Below are 21756 nucleotides of genomic sequence, written 5' to 3'. Positions count from 1 at the left end.
ATAATCAATAAACACTTTATACAGCCAGCTATATAAGATTGTTTTATGATGTTGTTGATATTGTTGTTGATATTGTGGTATGTTTGTCTCTCTTATATTAGGCGGGGCTGGTTTCCCTCATCTTACTGCAGACCTTATACTGAGCCTGTGATATCAAATAGGTAAGAGAACTATACAGAATGCTGCGTGATGAGTCAGTGATTTGTTTTATAGCTGACGTTGGATAGCTGAACCTTTATGTCACCTGTCTAAGCAGCAATATGGGCACGCCGGTGCGTAGTCTGAGTGTGGCCAGTCTCCCAGAGCAGGATGAGGAGGGGCCGGTGTTGCTGCCGCCGCCAGACTACAGCGACGAGCTCCCCTCCCGCCCGGCAGTCACCTCAACACCCTCGCCACAGCACACGGTCAGTACCAGGACCTGATCTGGTGAAGTCTGGTGTAATTATTAAATCTGAACAAGAAAGATTTTTTTTTTTCTTATTTCAAAAACAAACCCATTTCATCGGCCTAAATATTAAGAAAACGTAATGTGCCGTCACCATTTACCTTTGACACTATTGAGTTATAAAATGTGTGTATCCATTTATACAATCACAGAAAGAGAACTGCTGAAGTATGAGAACAAAACAAAGAAAGTATCCTTAATAGCAGTATTAAATCTTTTGCCTCCTTGATCTCTTTGGTTTCCTTTGATATAAAGCATCAATGACTGGTGGGCATGGTACAATATGAACATGCGGTTTAATGATGTCATTGATGTATGCTCTGAAGTTCCCATTTACCAAAGAACCTTTAAAGAAAAGAGTGTGTCCAAAAAGTGCTTTAGGGAAAACGGATAGAGCAGACAACTCTGTTATATATGAGTTCATTGTTATGGATTTGACACTGTAACATACTAACATATTGTAATTTTAATGTCATTTTAAGCAACTTTTTTTTTCTGCAACAAGAAGACATGAGATGCTTTTGTGTTTGTGGTTGTGGCTAAAATAAGCTATTCTCTGGATGTGGTTAACATTGTTTATTCCTCTAATTGGTCATTTGTTACTTTTAAAAGAAAGTAACAAATGAAGTGAATTAATGAATTATTACTTGTTTTAATAATGTGGGAATACTGTACCATTTATATATGTATGTTTAGCATTATCGAAACAGGGTGATTTCATTACATTTTAAAACCATGACGGTCAACACGCATAAATGGCATTGAAATAGTTTGCGAGATAAGTGCGAGACTTTTGTTAAACAGTAACTACCGCGGGCATAAATAGCAATTAAAGTACACATGCACCCTTGCTTCTCTCAAAACGTACAAAAGTATTTCAAAAGTTTCTTATGTTACTACTTTATTACTAAATTTATGCTAAAGGACAAGGCTAGACAACTGTGTTTATGCAATGCAGCAGCCATGTATTAATGTGATTTCAGTGGTCCTTCACATGTTCTAGAAATGTTCTACACCATGTTTCCTGATACAATATCTTTATTGCCTTAGTTGACATGTCACACAGTTCACACCCACACCTCAAAACGCCATCACATAAATTTGGTCTGACTAATCTTGTCTTATCTACATCGCCTTGTTGTATAATCATCGCCTCCTTAAAACAGAGCGTAGCCAAAAACACACCTCAATTCCTGAAACCACTTCAAGGAAATATACTATATTTATCAAGACCTGAAGGATGTGTTGGCCATAAAAAGATGTTTTATTTGCATTCTTCAGGAGCCTCTTTGCAATTTTTCAACTAATACAGACTTAAGTAAACGTGTAAAACAGACCAACCAGAGAACTGTTGGCTCACAAATTTAAGAGACATCTGAAAAATGCTCCCAGCCAGGTTTTGCTTCTGTTCAGGAATGAAGACAGAGTTACAGATGGAAGCATAAAGGATAACAGGGTACAGACACAGTTTCAGTTCACGGTGTGTCAGCTGATACAGAATGAACTAGTAGCTGTCCAGCCAGCCAGCCAGCCAGCAGACAAGCCCAGGCACACTTCTTTCTCCCTCATCATCACCTTCCTCATTGCTCTGTCTGCACTCAGTGTCCTCTGTATCTGCTGCCTCAGGGCTTTACCATGAAATAAACCACTATTAGAGATACAGTAGGAATCCCGACGCTTTCCACATATTGTTTTTCTCATGTCATCCTCGTTGTGTTATAATTTTACATAACTTTTGGAGAATTTTGCCCAGCATGGACAAAAACTTTAATAACGTCACACGCGGTACAAAAAGTCTTTATTTCACCCATGACACATTCCTTCAAGTGAAGGCAGAACAGGCTGACTGTGCTTTTTAGGTTTGTTATTGTGACTGTAAAGCAAAGGTGGACCTTGTCTCCGTTTCCGTGGGGACTTTTGTTCCCTGAGTTTAGCCTCTCAGGCAGCAATTACCACCAATTTATGCTGGGTGATACAGACTTTTGACACGCTGTACAGATTTAGGCTTCCCAGTTTCAGTGGGAAACATTAACTGGAGTATTGGCTAAAGTAACGTAGTCATGTAACTTGCTGCCAACACTGTAATTAACTGTATGTATCGGTTTTTTTAAATGCCATATGTCTGCTTGCAGTGAAAACGTCGCTAATCCTGACGTGAGTGTTCATACTTTTGCAGGTTTAGAATGTTTTGAAGAGATTTTATTTACAAGATTAAGTTTTTAAAAGTTTATGTGGATGTTAAGAAAATTCCATTTCTGGCATTTAGATTCGAAACACCTGCATTACAAAGATTCTGAAATGTTTCGAGTTCAAGTTGAAATAATGTTTTACTATAATTCAGGCTTAAATAGTGAATGCAAGAGTTTGTCGCTTCCTGAAAGGCAGAGTTCAGGGAACAAACCTTCACTGTGGCTGCATGCTTTGTGACTTCTGGATGTTGCCTGCTCTCTACTGGAAGAGTAAGGGAAAGCATGTTTTTCTGCAGTAATTAATGAACGCATTAAAAGCCGTCTCTATGAGCTTTGTAAAAGAGGTCAATTATAAATATATGCATATGAAAAATAGAATAAAATCATTTAGGAATTTTGATTCAACTTACCTTTTCTATCTTGTCTCTGCATGCTGAATAAATAAATAAATAAATGATAAAACTTTGGTTTAAATATCTTCTCTGATCTGATCTAAAATGAAAACAACATCACACATACAACTACAAACTCAAAGGCAGAAGAGAGTTCCTCTGATGTATTTATTAGCTATTATAAACTTTCTTTTCAGCTTTATACTATTTTATAAGCAAATATGTGCTTTGGTAGCCCTCAGGCTCACAGCTCAGGTATTCATGTTCCTCTACTTTATCCTCCCCATGCTCACTTGGCTCTGTGGAGGCGATAAGATTATCATCGTCCTCAGGTGAGAGAAAAAGAGGAGTGTGTCTCTTGCCAGCCTTTCTAGATTATCTAGATTCCAGACTTAGTGAGGTCTGAGGTTGTAGTGTAAGTATGTGTCAAAGCTCTGATCGGGAAGGAGGAGGAGGGGGGGAAACCGTTGAGGAGAAATCTAATCAAACCAGTCTGACAACACTGACTTTTATCACAGCTGGAGGGAGGGTGTGGGTTCGTGGTGACTGTAGTGGTTTGTGTGTGTGTATGTTTAATGTTATGTGTTATTTCTCTGTGTCCACTGGATCTTCAAGGGTCTTTCTGTCTCTGTTTCCTCACAGCAGGTTTCTTTAGTCAATGGGACCGCAAAGGCTCCTTTTCTAGGGTGAGTGACCTAACACAACTAACAAAAACACTCACAGATTCTCACCGTTGTTTGCGACTAATTGAAGACTTAAATTATTGATGTCCATGGATTGGTGGATTTGAGATGATTTCAACCGTTTTCTCCCTGCAGAGGAGGGAATCCATTCGCCACGGTCAAGCTGAGACCAACTGTCACGAATGACAGATCAGCACCAAACATCTAACACAGAGCAGGAGGATTTTCACCGCTGTCATGCCTTCAGGGGGAATCATGCAACGTGGGACCCCTGCAACACACCGAGTATCACCCTAACCTGACATCTCACTAGCCTGCATGCTAGTCTGTCTCAGTACCAGTCTGCTCTATTAAAGGGATCCATTGTTTCTTGGTATAAATGTCTTATACTGTGCCAGTGTGTGTTTTACATTAGCTACAACAGGGAAACATTGCATAATCTACACACAAAGGAGCAGGAATTCTGATACGCCTTATAGTACAAAGAAAATATGTAGGGTATGCATCCAGTCTGTGTTTGTGTTAAAGTAATAATTCACCCCAAAATTAAAACTCAGACTTTGTCTCACCACCACGTCCCTCCACTGAAGTTAATAAGACCTCCAAATTCTCTCAAACTACTGAATGAGTGGGGCTATTGTTTTTTAATGAAAGGAAATGAAAAAGCACAGAAGTAAAATTTCCCAAATCTTGTACACCGTGATCCAAGTGATTTGCATCATGTAATGATTACAAAAGCTGCAAAAAACCTAACAAGACAGTGGTGCTTTGAACAAAATGCTAAGGACGGCATGCTAACATGCTCACCATGAAAATTCTAGCAGGTATAACGTTTACCATGTTCACCATCTTAGTTTAGCATTTTAGCATGCTAACATTTGCTAATTAGCATTTTTGTAGGTGGTCATGAACTAAAGTACTGGACAAACATTTTGACCTGGTGGTGGTGCTATATTGAAAGTGAGAGGATCACCAAAGTTATTGCCAATCCATCCAATAGTTGTCAGTTGAAAGTCGAATTATTTCACTCAAAACCACAAATGTGAACCTCACGGTGGTGGTAGAAGAGAAGTTAAGAGATCACCAAAGTCATTAGGATTCATCCTCTGGGGAACATGAATGCCTGTGCGAAAATCTGTGCCAACCCATCTAGTAGATGTAGAGATATTTCACAGGATAAGTGAAAAGTTTGACCTGCTGGTGGCACTAGATGGAAAGTCAGATCACCAAAGTCATTATTATTCATCCTCTGGGGACCATGAATATCTGTACCAAAAATTTCATGGCAATCCATCTGATAGTTGTAGAGATATTTCAGTCAGCGACGGACCAGCATTGCCTTCCCAAGAGCCATACCGCTAGCATAGCTAAAAATCTATGTTTGCATGTATCATATTTAAAGGTGTAAACTGCCTTTATTAGCAGCCTGAAATCTGTTTCATTAACTTCACTAGTTTGGGAGAAGGCTGATACAGAGCTATCGGGGCTACAGTAACTGCACATCTAATGGAACTATAAACATCAAAGGACTCCCTTTGCTGACATGGAAATTAGGAAATAAAACCTGAATCATCATTTTGAGGTGAAATGTCCCTTCAAGATGGGATGAGAATGCTCAGACAGTGTCATGAGGTCTTTTCTGAGCTTGTTTGTGCTGCAGTCAGTGCAGTGATTAATGCAGAATGAAGAATTTCAAATGTAAATGATATTGACCTGATGCTGAAGAAACTGACCAGCAGCCAGGTTGTCTTCCTGACTTGCCAAAAAAAACCAACATATTATTTCTATTTTTATTAGAATTATTTTTGTCTTTCTTTTTTTTAAAAGAGGCATTGTGATAAACAGAGGTTGTGAGAATGAAGGGAGAGTGACGTGTTGGGGAAAAGGGTTTGTCATTTGAGTGACGGCAAAACAGTATGTCGCTGTTTAAAATGAGACCGCTATTTATATACTGTAAGTTTGTATGAGATATTTGAATAACATACGTATACAGATGTCCCTTTGAATACGATCCCCAATGATGTGCTCAATCTGAGCCGTGGATCCCACACTGGTTTTGATTTGACTGCTGGTATGTGATTTAAATGGGTAAAGTGACCTTTTGATGAAAGGGAATATTTTTCACTCCTCATGGTTTCACTGTTTTTTAGTGTACAATGCACAATTTATGCAACATGAAAATGTACCTTCTGGGTTGACATTTTCATTGTATGTAAATATGTTGGGTCACAGTAATATACAAAGTATTAAATATTTTGTGAGGGAATGGACTTTTTTGCCATGTATTTGCTTTACAGAATGTATACTGTATGATGAGGAACTGATCGATGAAACAGTTTATTGATCTTCATAGACCCACTGATGTGTGTAAGTGAACTCATCATACTGACATTGTTATTCCCACATGCTTCCTTCAGTGTGCACCTTGCCACTGTGTTGACGATGTAGTCTTTTTTTTTTTCTCAATAAAACACGATAAAGTCTGCATACTTAATGAGCTCTCCATCTCATTTTTTCTTTTCTTCTCACTGCATTCTGTAGCAATCAAGTGTTTAATTCTTAATTATGTGTCACTGAGTTGAGCTCAGGTAAAATGTATAAGGATGACAGTTTTCATGATAATCCAAAAAATAACCTGTATGCATTGATATATTGAAAATAGGAAAAAGGAGAAGAATTGAAGTGTACAATAAAATAACGTATTTATTTGATAGCCTACATTGTCTACATTACTCTGACAATGATGGGAAGTAGGAGGAGAAGGATGCTGGTCTGTGACTACATTTTGTTTATTTAATTATATATATATTATACTTATATATTATAAATGTGTTTGCCTTTTATCATTTTTTAGCACCCTAGGACTAGTTTTTAGGTTTTTTGGGGGGGGTGGGGGGTTGGTTTGGTAAAACAAAACTTAAAACTCTACTTTTTAAAAATTCTTTTACCTAGAAACTTTTACTATATTTTAACCTCACCTGCAGTATTAATTGTCATTTTTCCCTGTTAATTTTGTTTTCTAAATCTCTCTTTGATTAGTCTAAAATACGTACTTGCATCTGTCTTTTTAGTTGTTTTTTTCTATCATGTTTTGTGTAACACATTGTATTGCATCTTTTTGTATGAAATATGTTAAATAAATATAAGAAACATGAGTCTAGCTTCTTGTGTTAGGGTCCTTGATACAAACTGGATGCTTTTACTTGTATATAAAGCCTTACATAACCTCACCATCACCTTCGTATATCAGCAACTACCTTTCATTTTATGTCCCAACAAGAACTCTCAGATCTTCTACTGCCTTTCTTTTAGAAGTTCCTAAAGTGTCCCACAAGAAATCTGGTGAGGCTGCTTCCTGTTTTTATGGGCCATAGAGGGAAAAAAACCCCGCCTCATATCTTAGATCAGCAAACTTGTATTTTTAAAAAGACGTGAAAGACCTATCTTTTTAATTTGGCTTTAATTTAGGGTGACTTTACTGGCATCATTGTTAATGTTTTATTGTATTGTGATTTGTTTGTTTTTCTCTCACTTATTGTTGTTGCTTTCATCTGATCTTGTTCTGTTAAGCACTTTGGGCTGCTTGAAAGCTGTTATACAAATAAAGTTCATATCAGCTTCTGCTCTGAAATATATATTTTTTTTATTTTTTTTCATCACTTTATTTATAGAAAGCTTGACTTACAACGTGTGACGATAATACAATGACAGAAAACATTTAGGCATCACAATGAAAGGACATGACTTCACTTTCAGTTTGTTGATACGGTCAACATAGTAACAGGACAAAGGGTAAAAGTAATAAAAATGAATAAATAAATAGATAAGACAGAGCAGGCAATAAAATTTCTTAATAAATAATGGAGCATACTAACTGTATGTGCACATTTCTTATTTCTTATTGTTTATAAGTATAGGATTAGAGTATAGGACTCAAAATACTTTATAAATTCAGTCATGAAAAGTTCAAAGGAGAACTTGGATGTATGAATGTGAAATGTTCCAGTAAAATGAATTAACTGGTCTCTGCTCTGAAATATGAGCCAGCAGCGCCGCCTGCTGGACGTCACAGCTACTGACACCTTCTGCCACGGAAAACAGCCAATAGCGATGCAGAAACAAATAAGCACTTCCTGCTTCACACAACACCGAATATATGATGTGAAATGTCCGAGGCTTTCCTGACACATTATAGTTTAGACAGCTGCAACATTCATTTCTGCTGAATGAAACCATCCCACCGGGCTCCGGTAGACGGTTTATGAGAGGAAGCTCAAGGTTGGTGTGTTTGGACTGTGTTCATTTGCTATTTCTAGAAGGCTAAGCCTGTAAGCCTGCACCAAAAAGAAGCTGAGTGTTGTCGTTAAAGCCTAAAAGCTGGTTTTACTGCGTGTGTTTGGATCACACTTGCTCTATAGTATCCATTCACGTAGCTGTTGTCGTTAAGCCGCTACTTTGTTGCAGTGTAACAAACGTCGCACATAAAACAAACACACTGCTGTCAGTTTAGCTGTGGCATCATTGTTGTCGGCACTTTAAAATGTATATAGTTATTGTAGCATTTTTGTATCATGGCGGTTTTAATATTTGCAGTGTAATATAAGTGTACGGTGTGTACTCGAAGTGGCAGAGGATACGCCTTTCAGCAGCAGCATCCCTGCCGGTTACGCAGTGTTGTGAAATGGAGACCTTTTAACCCTTTTAACCCTTACTTCCTGTTCATATCTGACTCTTCATCCTGACTCATAATTAGTCTCTATACCAAACTTCTGACTTCTTCATTCATAAATGCCTCATCAGTCATTGATTAACCTTTAATGGGGCTTTCAGAGAGCAGAGAGAGTGTATTCTTTACAGAAGTGATTCTCAAAGTGAGGTCCGGGGACCTCCCAGGGATCCTTGAGGGGGTTCCAGGGGGTCCCCAGCAAAAAGAGGAATAAACTATTTTCACTGTAATTCCATTTATAAGTAACACAATGACATAATGTGTGACTATTTTGGTCATGGGTTTCACTTTCTGTAATGAAACATCTCATGAAAAATAGAGTCACTGCTTTATGGAGCTGCAGCTAACTTATTGATTAATCTGTCAAATATAAATGAATAATAATAATGAAATCCTTCATTAATACATGAATCCATGTACATTCATGTATTAATAAAAGATTTTTAACTCATTATCAGAGTGCCTTGGATGCTTTTTAGACTGCCCTTCAACACCATGGACTTCCATTAAAAGAAAGCTGGACAGTCATCGCTTTTTTATTCTTATTTGACTACTTTCCCTATTCTCAAAGAGCACCAGAACATAATCAACACTAGTTTCCTGGCCCAGCAGCACTCCCTATTTTTTCCTTCATTATCTTCTCAATTAATCGTCATCTGATCCATAAAATGTCAGAAAATGGTGAAAAATGTTGATCACTGTTTCCCAAAGCCTAAGATGACGTCCTCAAATGTCTTGTTTTGTGCACAACCCAAAGACATTCAGTTTATTGTCTGAGGACTGAAGAAACTAGAAAATATTCACATTTAAGAAGTTGGAATCAAAGACTTTGGACGTTTTCTTCTTAAAAAATGACTCAGAACACTTAATCGATTATCAAAATAGTTGGCGATTAATTTCATAGTTGGCAACTACTAATCAATGAATCGTTGTGGCTCTAATTCTTTAGGTTTAAACTGTTTGTTAAAGGAGAAGAACAGTCACAATCACACTATATTATGATCGTGTGTTACATAAAACAGGAGAACAGCCATCATTATTTCAATGAATGTTAATAAATGTGAAGAATGCAACATCTTTAAATAAATACAGGTCAAATTTAACGTGGAACACCCTCTAAAAAACTGTGTGATGGCTGCACAAAAATAAAATAAAAAGTTGAAATATTATTTCCATTTTTGTACACTCTGGGTCACTTTGGGAAAAGTCATAAAAATATCGTTATATAAAAAGTGTTTAGGATTGTTACTGCTCTCAGATGTAAATATGGGTCAGATTTGACCTGAACAGTATGTAAAGGTTAAAAACAAGCATTGAACAAGGCTTGCACTGATTACTGTATTGCAATAATATATCTTTTTACAGTTGCCACGTAGGCTTAAATATGGTGATGACATTGTCCAGGTTTTTGAATATGGGTCAGTAACATAACATGTTGCTGTAAACAGAGCACAGTGAGGATCAGAGCAACCCCAACACATGACTCTGATTAATGTGTGCAGCTCTGCTCTGAGGAGGATTTTTTTTTTAGCAGAAGGTAATGCTTTGCACCTCAGATACTGAATATAGGCAAATTCACATATACAATACACACACATATTGTGCTGTATATGTAGTTATATATTTGTAAGTTAAAAGTTTCCGCACAAAGACACAGAGGACAGTTGCATCCTTTGAGTGTAATAATGTCCCAGAGAGCTCTACTGTCTTACACCATGAGATCTTCTGATGACCTCTAAGTGTTACATCAAAAATGTGTGTTTCTGTGTATGTTATTATATATCAGACTCAAATGAAATCAAATTCTCCAAACTTAATTCTCTCCATCACAATGTTTCAGTCTCTACTGCATTCCTCCAGCGCTGTAAATCTATTTTTATCCTTTCCTTCATCCTTAACCTCTTCAACACTGCCCAAAACTGGGTCCATTATCGCAAACACATGTTGTGCAGACATAAATAATAATATAATAATATAAATGCCTAAGAACTTTATTTGAAGTTCAAGGCAAGTTGGTTTCAAAAGATACCATTTGGGAATATGAAATTTAAAAAATATGATGCACATGCCATCTTGCATAATTTTGTTTGGAGTGATGATGGTGTCATGGGTGTAAATATCAACTTTAATGATATAGGGAAGAAATATTTTTGTTCCTTTTTAAAGGTACATTCCACCTTTCTCTCAGGTTCCAGGTGCAGCCATGCCCGTCTCCCTGCTGTGGGCCGTGGATGTGTACGGGCGGGTCTACAACCTGTCGACGGCGGGGCAGCAGTGGGAGCTATGCCGCGACACCCAGATGGAGTTCAAGCGGGCGACGGCGGCTCAGCAGTGCTGCTGGGGCATCGCCTGCGACAACAAGATCTACCTGAACGTCCACGCTTCCGACCTGCCCGTCCGCTACCAGGAGGAGACCTATGAGAATCAAGTGGGTCTTTGTAGCCAATCAGGGTGTCATAGTTTACAGAGAGTTTGCCTCTCGGACAAAAAATGTGTCTTTTTGGAAAGAATTTGAGTCAAAGTTCCAAAATACACAAAGAAAAGTAAAAAAAAAAAGCCTTAATATTTTTCCATGGCTTCCTTTATTTCTTGCACAAAGGATCCTGAATAAAACTGAAAATGTGGACTTCCCCTTGGACTCATGTTATTGCAGTGATTTAGTAACTGAAAAAATAAGTGCAACATCCTCATACAGCAGTGTCCAACTTCCTCTCTTGCCAGTATTCTGCTAGCTTTGAGCCTTAACAAGCAAATTAGAAGCACGTGAAATCAGTTTTAAGCACAAAACAGATACAGTGAAAGTGTACTGCATGTGGAACTAAAATGTGAGGATAAATGTTGACTACAGTCATGCTGTCTGTGTGTGATCGCAGCTGTTAGGAGCTTCAAGGACTTTGTCACACAGCTGGTAACGTGCATTAGGTTGACACTCTGTAGTTACTACACTTGTGACAACTCACAAAAACTGCTCTATGGTAGTAAATTTTCAACCATACTGTAGTTATATTTTGACTTGAGGGCAGACCTCTGGATTGGTCTCCCTCTGTGAGGTTTTGTGAATCCTTTAGATTGTCCATCATGTTTGATTTATGAGGTGACACGCTGTGTTTGTTACTGCCAGAGGATAACCTGTTACTGCTGCATTTGTTTTGTTTTGGTTGTGTGTGCACTCTGACGTTTTTTTGTCTATCAGAGATGGAATCCTGTGGATGGTTTCTCGGAGCGTTTGTTGCCAAGCGACCGCTGGCAGTGGAGTGATGTCACGGGTCTGCAACATCAACCTCTGAACGGCTTCCAGCTTCCCTCCAGCAGCTGGGAGTGGGAGGGCGACTGGTACGTGGACGAAAACTTTGAGGGAGATCCCACAGAGAAAGGGGTGAGTGTCCATTTCAGACCACCTCACACACACACACACACACACACACTACTCACCACTCACTCTGAATACTCCTGGCTCATTTTAATATTTGAGGTGTTTGTTTCTGCAGGGATGGACCTATGCCATTGACTTCCCGGCCACTTACACCAAAGACAAAAAGTGGAACTCCTGTGTCCGTCGCAGGCGATGGCTCCGCTACAGGAGGTACAAAGCCATGGACACTTGGGCGAAGGTGGGTGTTACTGCACGTTCTACTGTACGTTTGTGTGTAAAACCTTTTAGTTTGCTCACCTGCATCTCTCTTCCTGTGTGCGCTGACAGATCCCCTCGCAGCAGACGGCTCTACCAGATCCCTTCAGCGACATCAGCTGCGGAGGGTGGGAGATCAGTGACGAGCCCAGGGGCAGGCTGTCGCTGTGGGCTGTATCCCTGCAAGGCAAGGTACAGCTCGCACACACACACACACACACACACGTGTCATGCCCAACTTAGCCATAGGTATCCATGGCAACATACTGGAAATTCTCACAAATATAGTCAGAATTGATAAACAGTTGCTGACATGAAGCTCAAGAAAGGTTTGTAAAATGGAACCTTTAATAACTGTATCTAATGTAATGCATTTGTCTAATATAATGGATTTAATGCTTAAACTGTAGAGATTTTTTGTTATATACACACATATTAAGGGTGTGTTTGTGTTTTTTTATTTAACCTTCTGAGCTAGATCACACACTCGCAGTCTTGTCACATCAGATTAACAGCTAGATTTGCATCGCTTGATGCAAATCAGAGTTTTTCCTCACTTGCTTTCCTGATATCACTCTTGCTCATCTAATGGCTCCTTTTCTTTCCCTCTGTCCAGGTGTGGTTCAGAGAGGGCATCTACCACCACAATCCAGAGGGCTCTTTGTGGGAGGAGGTGTCTCTCCCCGGGGAGGTGGTCCAGATAAGCTGTGGCCCGGGGGACCTGATTTGGGCGGTGCTGTGGGAGGGCCAGTTCATTGTCAGGGAGGGCATCAGCCGAGACTGTCCCCAAGGTACAGTAGCTCACTGCCGGGAGGAGGATGTGTTTTGAGTGTTTGTGTTTGTACTTTGTATTGAGAATAATGTTTTCTGTGATCCAGGTACATCCTGGGCGGTGGTGGACTCTCCCAGTCCTGATGTAGGAGCTACACATGTAGCTGTGGGAGTCAACGTTGTTTGGGCTGTAACCAAGGACAACAAAGTAAGAAAATGCTGTGATGAACTCCATAGAAGTCACACTATTGTATTGGAATCCTGTATTGAAATAGCACTGCTTACACATAATTTTGTTTTGGCTTTAATTGTAATATGGTCATACAGGTAATGTATAAAATAATGTCTTTAAGCCTTATAACACAGAACTTAAAGTTTGCAGTAGACAAAAATATGATTAGTTTTTATTGAGATTATTAAAGTTGATTAATTTCACCAACACCATCTACCAAACAGGAAAACTGCATCAGTAAAGAGGAACAGACTACTACGGCAGGCTACATCTAAATCAGTAGTAACCATAGTGTTTCGGCAGCTGCACGTAATGCTGCCGAGCATTTAAGCAACGACAATTCATCTTGTGAGCTTCTTGGTTATCACTCTCACCACTCTGCTGCTTTCCCAGGTGTGGTTCAGGCGTGGTGTGAACTCCCACAACCCCTGCGGCTCCGGCTGGATCAGCATGGTTGGAGAAATGATCATGATCAACGTAGGACTCAACGACCAGGTGAATTCCAGCCACGTGCTCGCATCACATCCTGTGCGGGACATATTGTGTACCTTCCACCTAATATCACATGGGTTGTGTACATATCCAAGTCAAAGACAGTCTCCCTGTTGTGTGTAGGTGTGGGGCATCAGTTGTGAGGACCGGGCGGTGTACTTCCGACAGGGTGTTACCTCCAGTGAACTGAGTGGGAAAACCTGGAAGGCCATCAGCGTTCCCAGAGACGGAGACAGATCCCACTCCAGTGCCAGCGTCAACAGCCTGCAGAGGTGGAGAGGCCTCAGTGGACATACACACACACACACAGACACACACACACACACACACACACACAGACACACAGACGGATATAGATAAGTTCTAATGACCCTTTTAGCATGAGTTCATACTCATACACTGGTAAGAAAGTAGTCAAGATAAACATGAGCCCAAGACATTTTCACACATTGATATAATGTCTAGGTCACAATTTCACATACTGGGAAAGCTTTAATTAAAAAAACATATAATTGCAATTATTATTCGTTCCTTTTCTCCATCTCACAGCGCTGGATGTTACTTCTGTGGTGAGGTGCGTGGTCAGTCTGTAGTGAGTGATGTGGAGTCAGACGCAGAGAAAGGATCTACAGACGAAGCCAGCTGCTTAGCCACCTCCGTCGCCCCAGAGTCAGTGGCGGATGCCCCCACAGACCCCTCCAGCCAGCCGACTGACACCCCCAAACCCCGCATCCCCAAGGTCACCAGCGACAGCTTCATCTCTGAGCTCGTCTCTGACCGAGAACCAGGAAAGACCACGAGAGCGGTGGGATCAGCCTCTCCTGCTGTCCTGGAGGAGGAGGTCATCCCCGGAGAAGAAGAGGTCAAAGCTCCGTGTGCTGATGTCGTTCTTTCCCCGAGCCAGTCCGGAGGGCCTCTTGACCCCCAGTGGAGTAATGTGGACCTGGAGGAGGCGCAGAGCCAGCAGGCCCAGACTGCAGCAGTGTTGGACTCTGCCGATACCTGCAGCTTGTCATCGGTAGCCACATACACCCTCGCCATGGAGGACCCATATGGGGCAGATGAGCACCCTCTGTGGGCGTGGGTCAGTGGGGGAGGCTGCTCTGTGGACAGCCACTCCCAACTCAACTGGTTCAACTGCTCTATGAATGCTTCAAGTGAGTTAGATGAGACAGCTAGCATGTTTTAGTTTCCATCTCATGTCTGCAGGAAAACTGATTTAATTAAGGCCAAATGTCTGTTCATTTTGTTAACTTTTCTGATGTCAGCAATTTCTCCCTTTCCCTTCCTCCCAGTGTTGGCCCAGTCCATGAGTCTGTCTGTCACCCCAGCCCAGACAGCAGCCTGGCGGAGACAAATCTTTGAGCAACTCAGTGAGAGAACCAAGAGAGAGATGGATAATTTCAGACATTATGAACAAGCCATAGAACAGGTACATGCAGTAAACACAACAGCTGGAGCTTCTGTACTTGATGTTTGTAATATTTCTCCTTTTCCACTTACTTCTGTTCTGTGTCTTTACTGGCTTTATGGAGTTCCTTTTACATGTTCCCTCATTCTTTCATTTATTTATTCATTCATTTTTCTGAACGTTTACCCCCATTACAGTCCGTGTGGGTGAAGAAGGGAACCATGCAGTGGTGGAGAGACTGGAAGCCTCACAAATGGGTAGATGTTCACTTTGCCCTGGAGCAGTTCTCAGGACCGGAGGGCAACAAGGACGGCATCCTTTTCATTTATTACAACTTTTATGAAGAGAAGAAGGTGAGGAGGAGTGTGTGTATTCAGGTTCATGCTTTGTGTATTAGACTTGTGTCACTACAATATGTAGCAAATAGACGTTTTGCCAGTATACATGTTAACACAATGGACTGGTTCTGGCAATGGAATAAATGATACAAATGAATCAGTATTGCTGTTCCTCTCTCTCACTACTGCTTTCTTTTTTATTTCTTCCTCTATTTACTTTTTTAAACTTTCTATTGTTTTCTCTTCTTTCCTCCCTGCCGCCACTCTCTCCAGTACCTGCATGCCTTCATCAATGAGGTGACCATCCTGGTTCCTGTGCTAAATGATTCCAAACACACTTTTGCCATCTACACACCTGAGCGGACCAAACAGAGGTGGCCAATACGGTTGGCAGCAGCCACAGAGCTCGAGATGCATGATTGGGTAAAGATGATACAAATAAATAAAATAAATTTTAGATGGTGGAGAGAAATTAAGTGGCGTAATATCATTTTTGTTGTTCTCTCTGTGCTAACACCCACCCAGCATTTGCACACAAATTTTACCATTCATTTGTCTTTCCCTCCCCTTAATATCTCCATCTGTCTGCCTCCACCTTCCTCCCTGCCTCCAGCTGGCGTTGCTGAGTGTGTCATGCTGTGACTCCAGGGGAATCCAGGGTCCTCCCTCCAAACAGGCCATCTGGTCCATCACCTGCAAAGGGGACATCTTCGTCAGCGAGCCCTCTCCTAACCTGGAAGCCATACCCTACCCTACACCCTGCAACCAGATGTAAGAACATGAACGCACTTTGCAAGGGTGCAGGAGAATAAATATGACGCTGAAGTTCTAATAGATAGTCTTCATCTTCAGGAACACTTAATATTTGAGTTTCCTTTCTTTGAAATTGCGCAGGTTCTGGCGGCAGGTTGGAGGTCACCTGCGTACAGTGGAGTGTAACAGCGTTGGGATAGCGTGGGGGATTGGTTACGACCACACCGCCTGGGTCTACACCGGGGGCTATGGAGGTGGCTTCTTCCAGGGACTGGCCAGCAGCACCGATAACATTTACACACAGACCGACGTCAAGAGCGTCTACATCTATGAGAACCAGAGGTGGAACCCTGTCACCGGCTACACCAACAGGTGGAGTACTCCAAGAGAGTTTATCCTTTACCAGTTTCCATCTATGAAACACAATTTCCTAGTTTTTAGAGCAGAAATTGTTGTTTAATTGCTTGCAATGATTTGTTTTGTCGCATTTATTGTGTTTTCTTCCACACACTAAAATTGCCAGGCTCATATGAGTGACTGTGTGATATGTCTAGAGTGTAAATAGTCACAGGGGAGTCTTAAGTGGTAGTAAAGTCGAGTGGACTTACATATTTATGAACTGTGGAAACAGGATTGACTACTCTCTTCAGTTTTTAATGTTTACACTTAACATGTCATGAAAATAAAGTGCCTTTCTCTAAGACTGCCTGAAGTATATGAATAGATTCACAGTTTTTAAATAAACAGGGCAGTATTACTTGTCAATACTTTTTTCTACACATCTAAACTTTTACTATCACGCTATGATGGGACGAACAAATGCAAACATTTCAACAAAACCTGGAATACATGTTATAATTTACAATTTGAAGTGTAGCCACTCATTTAAAGCATGTTTGCTTTGTTTTAGAGGTCTACCTACAGACCGCTACATGTGGAGTGATGCATCAGGACTACATGAGTGCACAAAAACAAATACCAAACCTCCGTCCCCTCAATGGACATGGGTAAGTACAGCTACACACACACACTCAGGGTAATCCCCTCTGCTATTGTGAAACCAGTCCTGCAGTTCACAGGTTAACCACTATCCTTCCATTACAGTCTTTCGTTTGGAAACTATAAATATTTGTTCTTGATTTATCACAGACAAGGTGAGCAGACAAAAATGCAGCAGCTTCACTTCCCTTATTTGCTGTTTTCAGGTGTCTGATTGGGCAGTTGACTACAGTGTTTCTGGAGGGACAGACAGAGAAGGCTGGCAATACGCAGCTGATTTTCCAGCGTAGGTTTCACATGCCATTCCTTCAACCCACCTGCTGTGTCTTTTTTTTTTTTTCAAATGATCACCTCCCTCGTGATTATGACCTTATTTCTGTTTTTTCTACAATTCTTTCTTCCTCTTCTCCGTCTCTCTGCGCAGGTCATATCACGGCTATAAAACGATGAAGGACTTTGTGCGTCGCAGGCGATGGGCCAGGTATTATAAAAAGCAACACCAGCATATTAGTGTCTGCAATATTTGTTCAGCGGGCACACAGCGGTCTAAGAGTGGTCAGTGCCGTTGACATTTGAAGCTTTCGTTTGTGTGTGTGTAGGTTTTTTATTCAGTCACTTTGAACTTAGAAGAGCAGGATAGACAGCTGACAGGATTTGATCCTTGGTCAGTGTGAGAAACAAATAAACAACAAACTGAACACCTCCTCCACAGTATTTAATGCAGTCTAATGCAACCAGTGCACAATATGACCTCAAAAAGAGTTGAAATAACATCTATTAGAATCTTACAAATGTGTTTTGAGGCCTTACAAATGTTTTTGTAGCCAGAGAACATGGGTACTTTATTAGAAGTGGTAACACAAGGCACAGTTAAGTCAAGTCAATTTTATTTATATAGCCCAATATCACAAATAACGATTTTGCCTCAGTAGGCTTTACAATCTGTACAGCATAAGACGTCCTCTATCCTTAGACCCTCAATTCGAATAAGGAAAAACTACCCAAAAAAACCCTTAAAGGGGAAAACAATGGAAGAAACAGAGGTTGGACAGACATGCAGTAAATGTGTGTACAGAATAGACCAAGATAGCAAAATTAGAGAAATGCAGCATGGACAAACAGGATGACAAAATTATAGTTAGAATATATGAGAGCATATGAAGAATCTGATCAGCAAGGCCTGAGACACTTGACCTCCATCACCATGGAGACCTGGAAAGAGGACAGACTACACATACACACAGGAAAACTAACACATGGTTCTGGGGTGGTTACAGTTACAGTAAGGTCAGGGTCATTTGCCACGCCTTATACTCCAGCAGCATCCTTACCTGCACCTCTTGCCAACATTTTTTTTTCTCTTGCACAGGAAGTGTAAGTTGGCTACCACAGGACCCTGGCAAGAAATCCCACCCATCCCACTGAGTGACGTGACCATCCTGCCATGTGCGGCTCAGAGCAGTGTGGATGTGGTTCCTCTGTGGGGGATCAGCAACAAGGGAGACGTGCTCTGCCGGCTGGGAGTCACTGCACTGACACCTGCTGTGAGTCACACTTACTGTACTTATGTGTACACCCCATAAACAGGTTTAACACCTTTTGGTGTGCCACTCATAAACATTCATTCATTTTAAAACAACAGTGCTTGTAACCTCATTGACCGCTGTTGTGCTTCCTTTGTCTTAAGTCCTGATTTAAGCTTTCCGACACATTTATCACTCAAGACTTTTTAATTCAAAATGTCTGAAGGATATATTTTATTTGATTCTTGTTGATAAGTGGCTAAACATAGGCAGATGTGAACAATGCGAAAATACTTCCAGGACAAGTTATAATAACAACAATTTAAAAAAGCACTTAACGGGCAATTGTTCTAACATCCTCTTGTTTGTCTCACAGGGATCCTCATGGCTTCACGTGGGAACTGACCAGCCTTTCAAGTCCATCTCCATCGGGGCAGCCAGCCAGGTTTGGGCCATTGCCAGGGACGGTTCAGCCTTCTACAGGGGATCCGTGTCTCCGCAGACCCCTGCGGGTCAGTGGAAGAAACTTGCCCCATGGCATAAAGAGTTACTTATATTTTTCAACCACTAATGCTGCAAGTAGACATGATTTTCACTTGTACAGTAATTGGTAAGTGTGTATTGTGTCTCCATCTGCAGGAGACTGTTGGTACCACATCCCCTCCCCAACCAAACAGAAGCTGAAGCAGGTGTCCGTGGGGAGGACATCAGTCTACACTGTAGATGAAAATGGTAAGGAGGCTGCATTATTATTTACGGCTTGTATTTATGGATACCTGATATACCCTGATTTAAACTTTAGTGCATTTTTAAGAGACTTCATGTTTCATGGTAGACTATCTGAGCTCATGTGTGTGACTTGGCTGTTTCCTGTCCAGGTAACTTGTGGTACCGGCAGGGTTTGACCCCCAGCTACCCTCAGGGCTCCTCCTGGGAGCACATCTCGAATAATGTGCGCAAAGTCTCTGTAGGGCCTCTGGACCAGGTCGGTAGCAGGATGATAGTGCTGCATCATGACTGTTGTTCACCTTTTATTACTGTCTGCAGTGAAGTGAATGGTTGACGTGGATGTGATAGCTATTATATAAAGCAGATATAGCAGTTCTGAACCTTTTTTGTGACTGGCTGGGTTGGTAAACATGAATGTGCAGTGGGCAGTTTATGGATGTTACCTCACAATATATGATATATAGAATATGAATATATAGAATATTCCTATGGAATAAAAAAGGGGAAATAACCACATATAATGATGAGTTAAGATGAAACGATATAAAAAAACAATATGAATGTTTTTTGGTGGTTGATTTTTGTTATGTTGTTGTGGGGGTGAAGGTGTGGATCATAGCAGACAAGGTGCAGGGCAGCCACGGCCTGAGCTGTGGGACAGTGTGCCATCGACTCGGAGTCCAACCCATGGAGCCTAAAGGACAGTCGTGGGACTACGGCATTGGGGTAAGGAACCAAAGAAATCAAGCTGTATGACATTCCTCTAATGAAGGCCCCATCTGTTTGGAGGAGAGTATGCATGCAGTGCTTTAAGGTTTAGTTACTTGCAAACAGACATTAGTGCCTGGAGCTGATCTCTCTCTCTCTCTCTTTCTGTCTTTTAGGGTGGATGGGACCATGTCACAGTCAGAGGGAACTCCATGGAGCCGCCCCGTGTCCGTCTTCCTTCCCTAACAGACCCATCTGCCTCGGCCCCTAGGAGCCCCCTCCCTATCAGGAACACAGAGGTCAATGGAAATGCTGTGGGATGTTAGATTCACACATAAACACACACACAAAGGTGCATACATGCTGTTTGTTGTTTTTAAATGTGCCGTGTATAAAGACACATATGTAGCCATCCTAAACCATGTTACATTTGTAGAAAATGTTCATTTAAAGCCAACTTTATATTTAATATTGAAGTGGCAGCAGTGATAATTCAACTCCAAACTTTAGACATCACTTTAGTCAATCTAACAAAACTTGAGGAAACATTTGGAAAATACTACAATCAGATCAATCTCTGAAATCTTTAAGGGGACCTATTCATCTACTCAGTAGGGCATATCTGTCTTTTTTCCATTGCTGTCTGTCTTTCATCACTGTGGTGGTCTTAATGCTCCTGTTCATCAGGATGTAAAGTTTCTGTAGGTTTGTGTGGTATCTGTATATAGAGTACAACACATAAGTCAAGGTAAAGGTAGAGGGGTTGAAGGGTGGTTTTTAAAAATATATTTTATGTATACAAACTGTGTGTACAAACTATACTATACTATAAACTTATATTTCAAAAATCTACGTTTCGTTGTAGCCTGCAGGCAACAGGTTATAAGAGCAGAGACAAAAGAAAACTGATAACTACTGAAGCATCTGTGTGGCACCCATAGGTTTCTAATGCCACCCGTATATTTCCAGACTTTTTGAAGCCTAGATTGGGGTTTATTGTGTTCCACAAATCATTGTTTGGAGACAGAAAATCCAAATTTGGGCAGTGTGGGGAAACCTGTGTGAAAGTGAGTTTGGATGGGTGAGAAGCAACCACCGTGGCTGAGTGTGATGGGCCGAGACACTTTTCTTTTTCTTTGTTTGTTTTAATGGTGCAAGAAGACACAGTAGAAGGAGTCAACAATTAGAGTGAGGAAAACAAAGAGGAAATGTTTTGACTTTGTATTTAATACAGGAAATTTAGTGGTTTGGTTGCAGTGGTTTTTGTTTTTTTGGAGCCAGCGTGTAGCAGCTATAAGATTATAAGCTATGGTGGTTGCTTCCTCCCTCATACAAACAGTTGACTAATGTTTTATAAAGATTTTGATGTTATCTTCTAAAAATAATTTGTTATTACTATCATTCTAACGTTACTGTCATGGAGTATGTGCAATGGTTGTAAATAAGGGAAAAGTGTGGCTTACTTGTAAAAGTCCTGTGGTTGAAATGCTAAAACTGAACCTTCCTCTTTCTCAGGAGAATATTTGCATTTGCATGCCGTCTACTTCCTTGGAACTGATGGTAGTAGAAAGACTGAGCAGTGAGAAAAACTGTGATCAAAAACACTATATTTTTGTTGTAAATCTGTAAGATATTAGTATTATACAGTATAGTGGTTGTTGCAATGGTACTATATTAAGACGGAACAGTGTTTGTACATTACAATTCATTTAAAGAAGTGCAGTTTTCCATTAAGAA

General features: G+C 40.7%; 2 protein-coding genes across 4 annotated transcripts in view; both read left to right on the top strand.

Moving 5' to 3' along the window:
* The window catches only part of baiap2l1a (BAR/IMD domain containing adaptor protein 2 like 1a), a 29289-nt gene extending 23086 nt beyond the window's left edge, over window positions 1-6203 (top strand). The window contains exons 11-14 of one of the 3 annotated variants that reach the window (XM_067576350.1): window positions 102-161; window positions 254-404; window positions 3672-3712; window positions 3845-6203. In XM_067576350.1, the coding sequence (XP_067432451.1) occupies window positions 102-161; window positions 254-404; window positions 3672-3712; window positions 3845-3917 (325 nt within the window). In that variant the 3' untranslated portion in view covers window positions 3918-6203. Of the gene's footprint in view, window positions 1-101; window positions 162-253; window positions 405-3668; window positions 3713-3844 lie in introns of all 3 variants that reach the window. The other 2 variants (XM_067576348.1, XM_067576349.1) reach the window with 2 other exon arrangements.
* Window positions 6204-7827: 1624 nt separating this feature from the next.
* On the top strand, window positions 7828-21316 carry tecpr1a (tectonin beta-propeller repeat containing 1a). Its single transcript, XM_067575460.1, has 24 exons — window positions 7828-7987; window positions 10624-10863; window positions 11629-11811; window positions 11924-12046; window positions 12136-12255; window positions 12680-12854; window positions 12942-13042; window positions 13460-13561; window positions 13682-13830; window positions 14108-14715; window positions 14854-14990; window positions 15167-15322; window positions 15581-15730; window positions 15921-16078; window positions 16202-16432; window positions 16971-17067; window positions 17266-17345; window positions 17484-17540; window positions 18429-18603; window positions 18959-19094; window positions 19222-19314; window positions 19461-19567; window positions 19918-20037; window positions 20196-21316. Exons 2-24 carry the CDS (start codon window positions 10639-10641, stop codon window positions 20343-20345), a joined length of 3633 nt encoding a protein of 1210 aa, XP_067431561.1. The 5' UTR covers window positions 7828-7987; window positions 10624-10638; the 3' UTR covers window positions 20346-21316.
* The last annotated feature ends 440 nt before the right edge of the window (window positions 21317-21756 follow it).

Source organism: Thunnus thynnus, chromosome 20, assembly GCF_963924715.1.
Source record: "Thunnus thynnus chromosome 20, fThuThy2.1, whole genome shotgun sequence".
Taxonomy (NCBI): domain Eukaryota; kingdom Metazoa; phylum Chordata; class Actinopteri; order Scombriformes; family Scombridae; genus Thunnus; species Thunnus thynnus.
The sequence above is the reverse complement of the archived record's forward strand: the minus strand, read 5'-3'. Positions and strand labels throughout refer to the sequence as shown.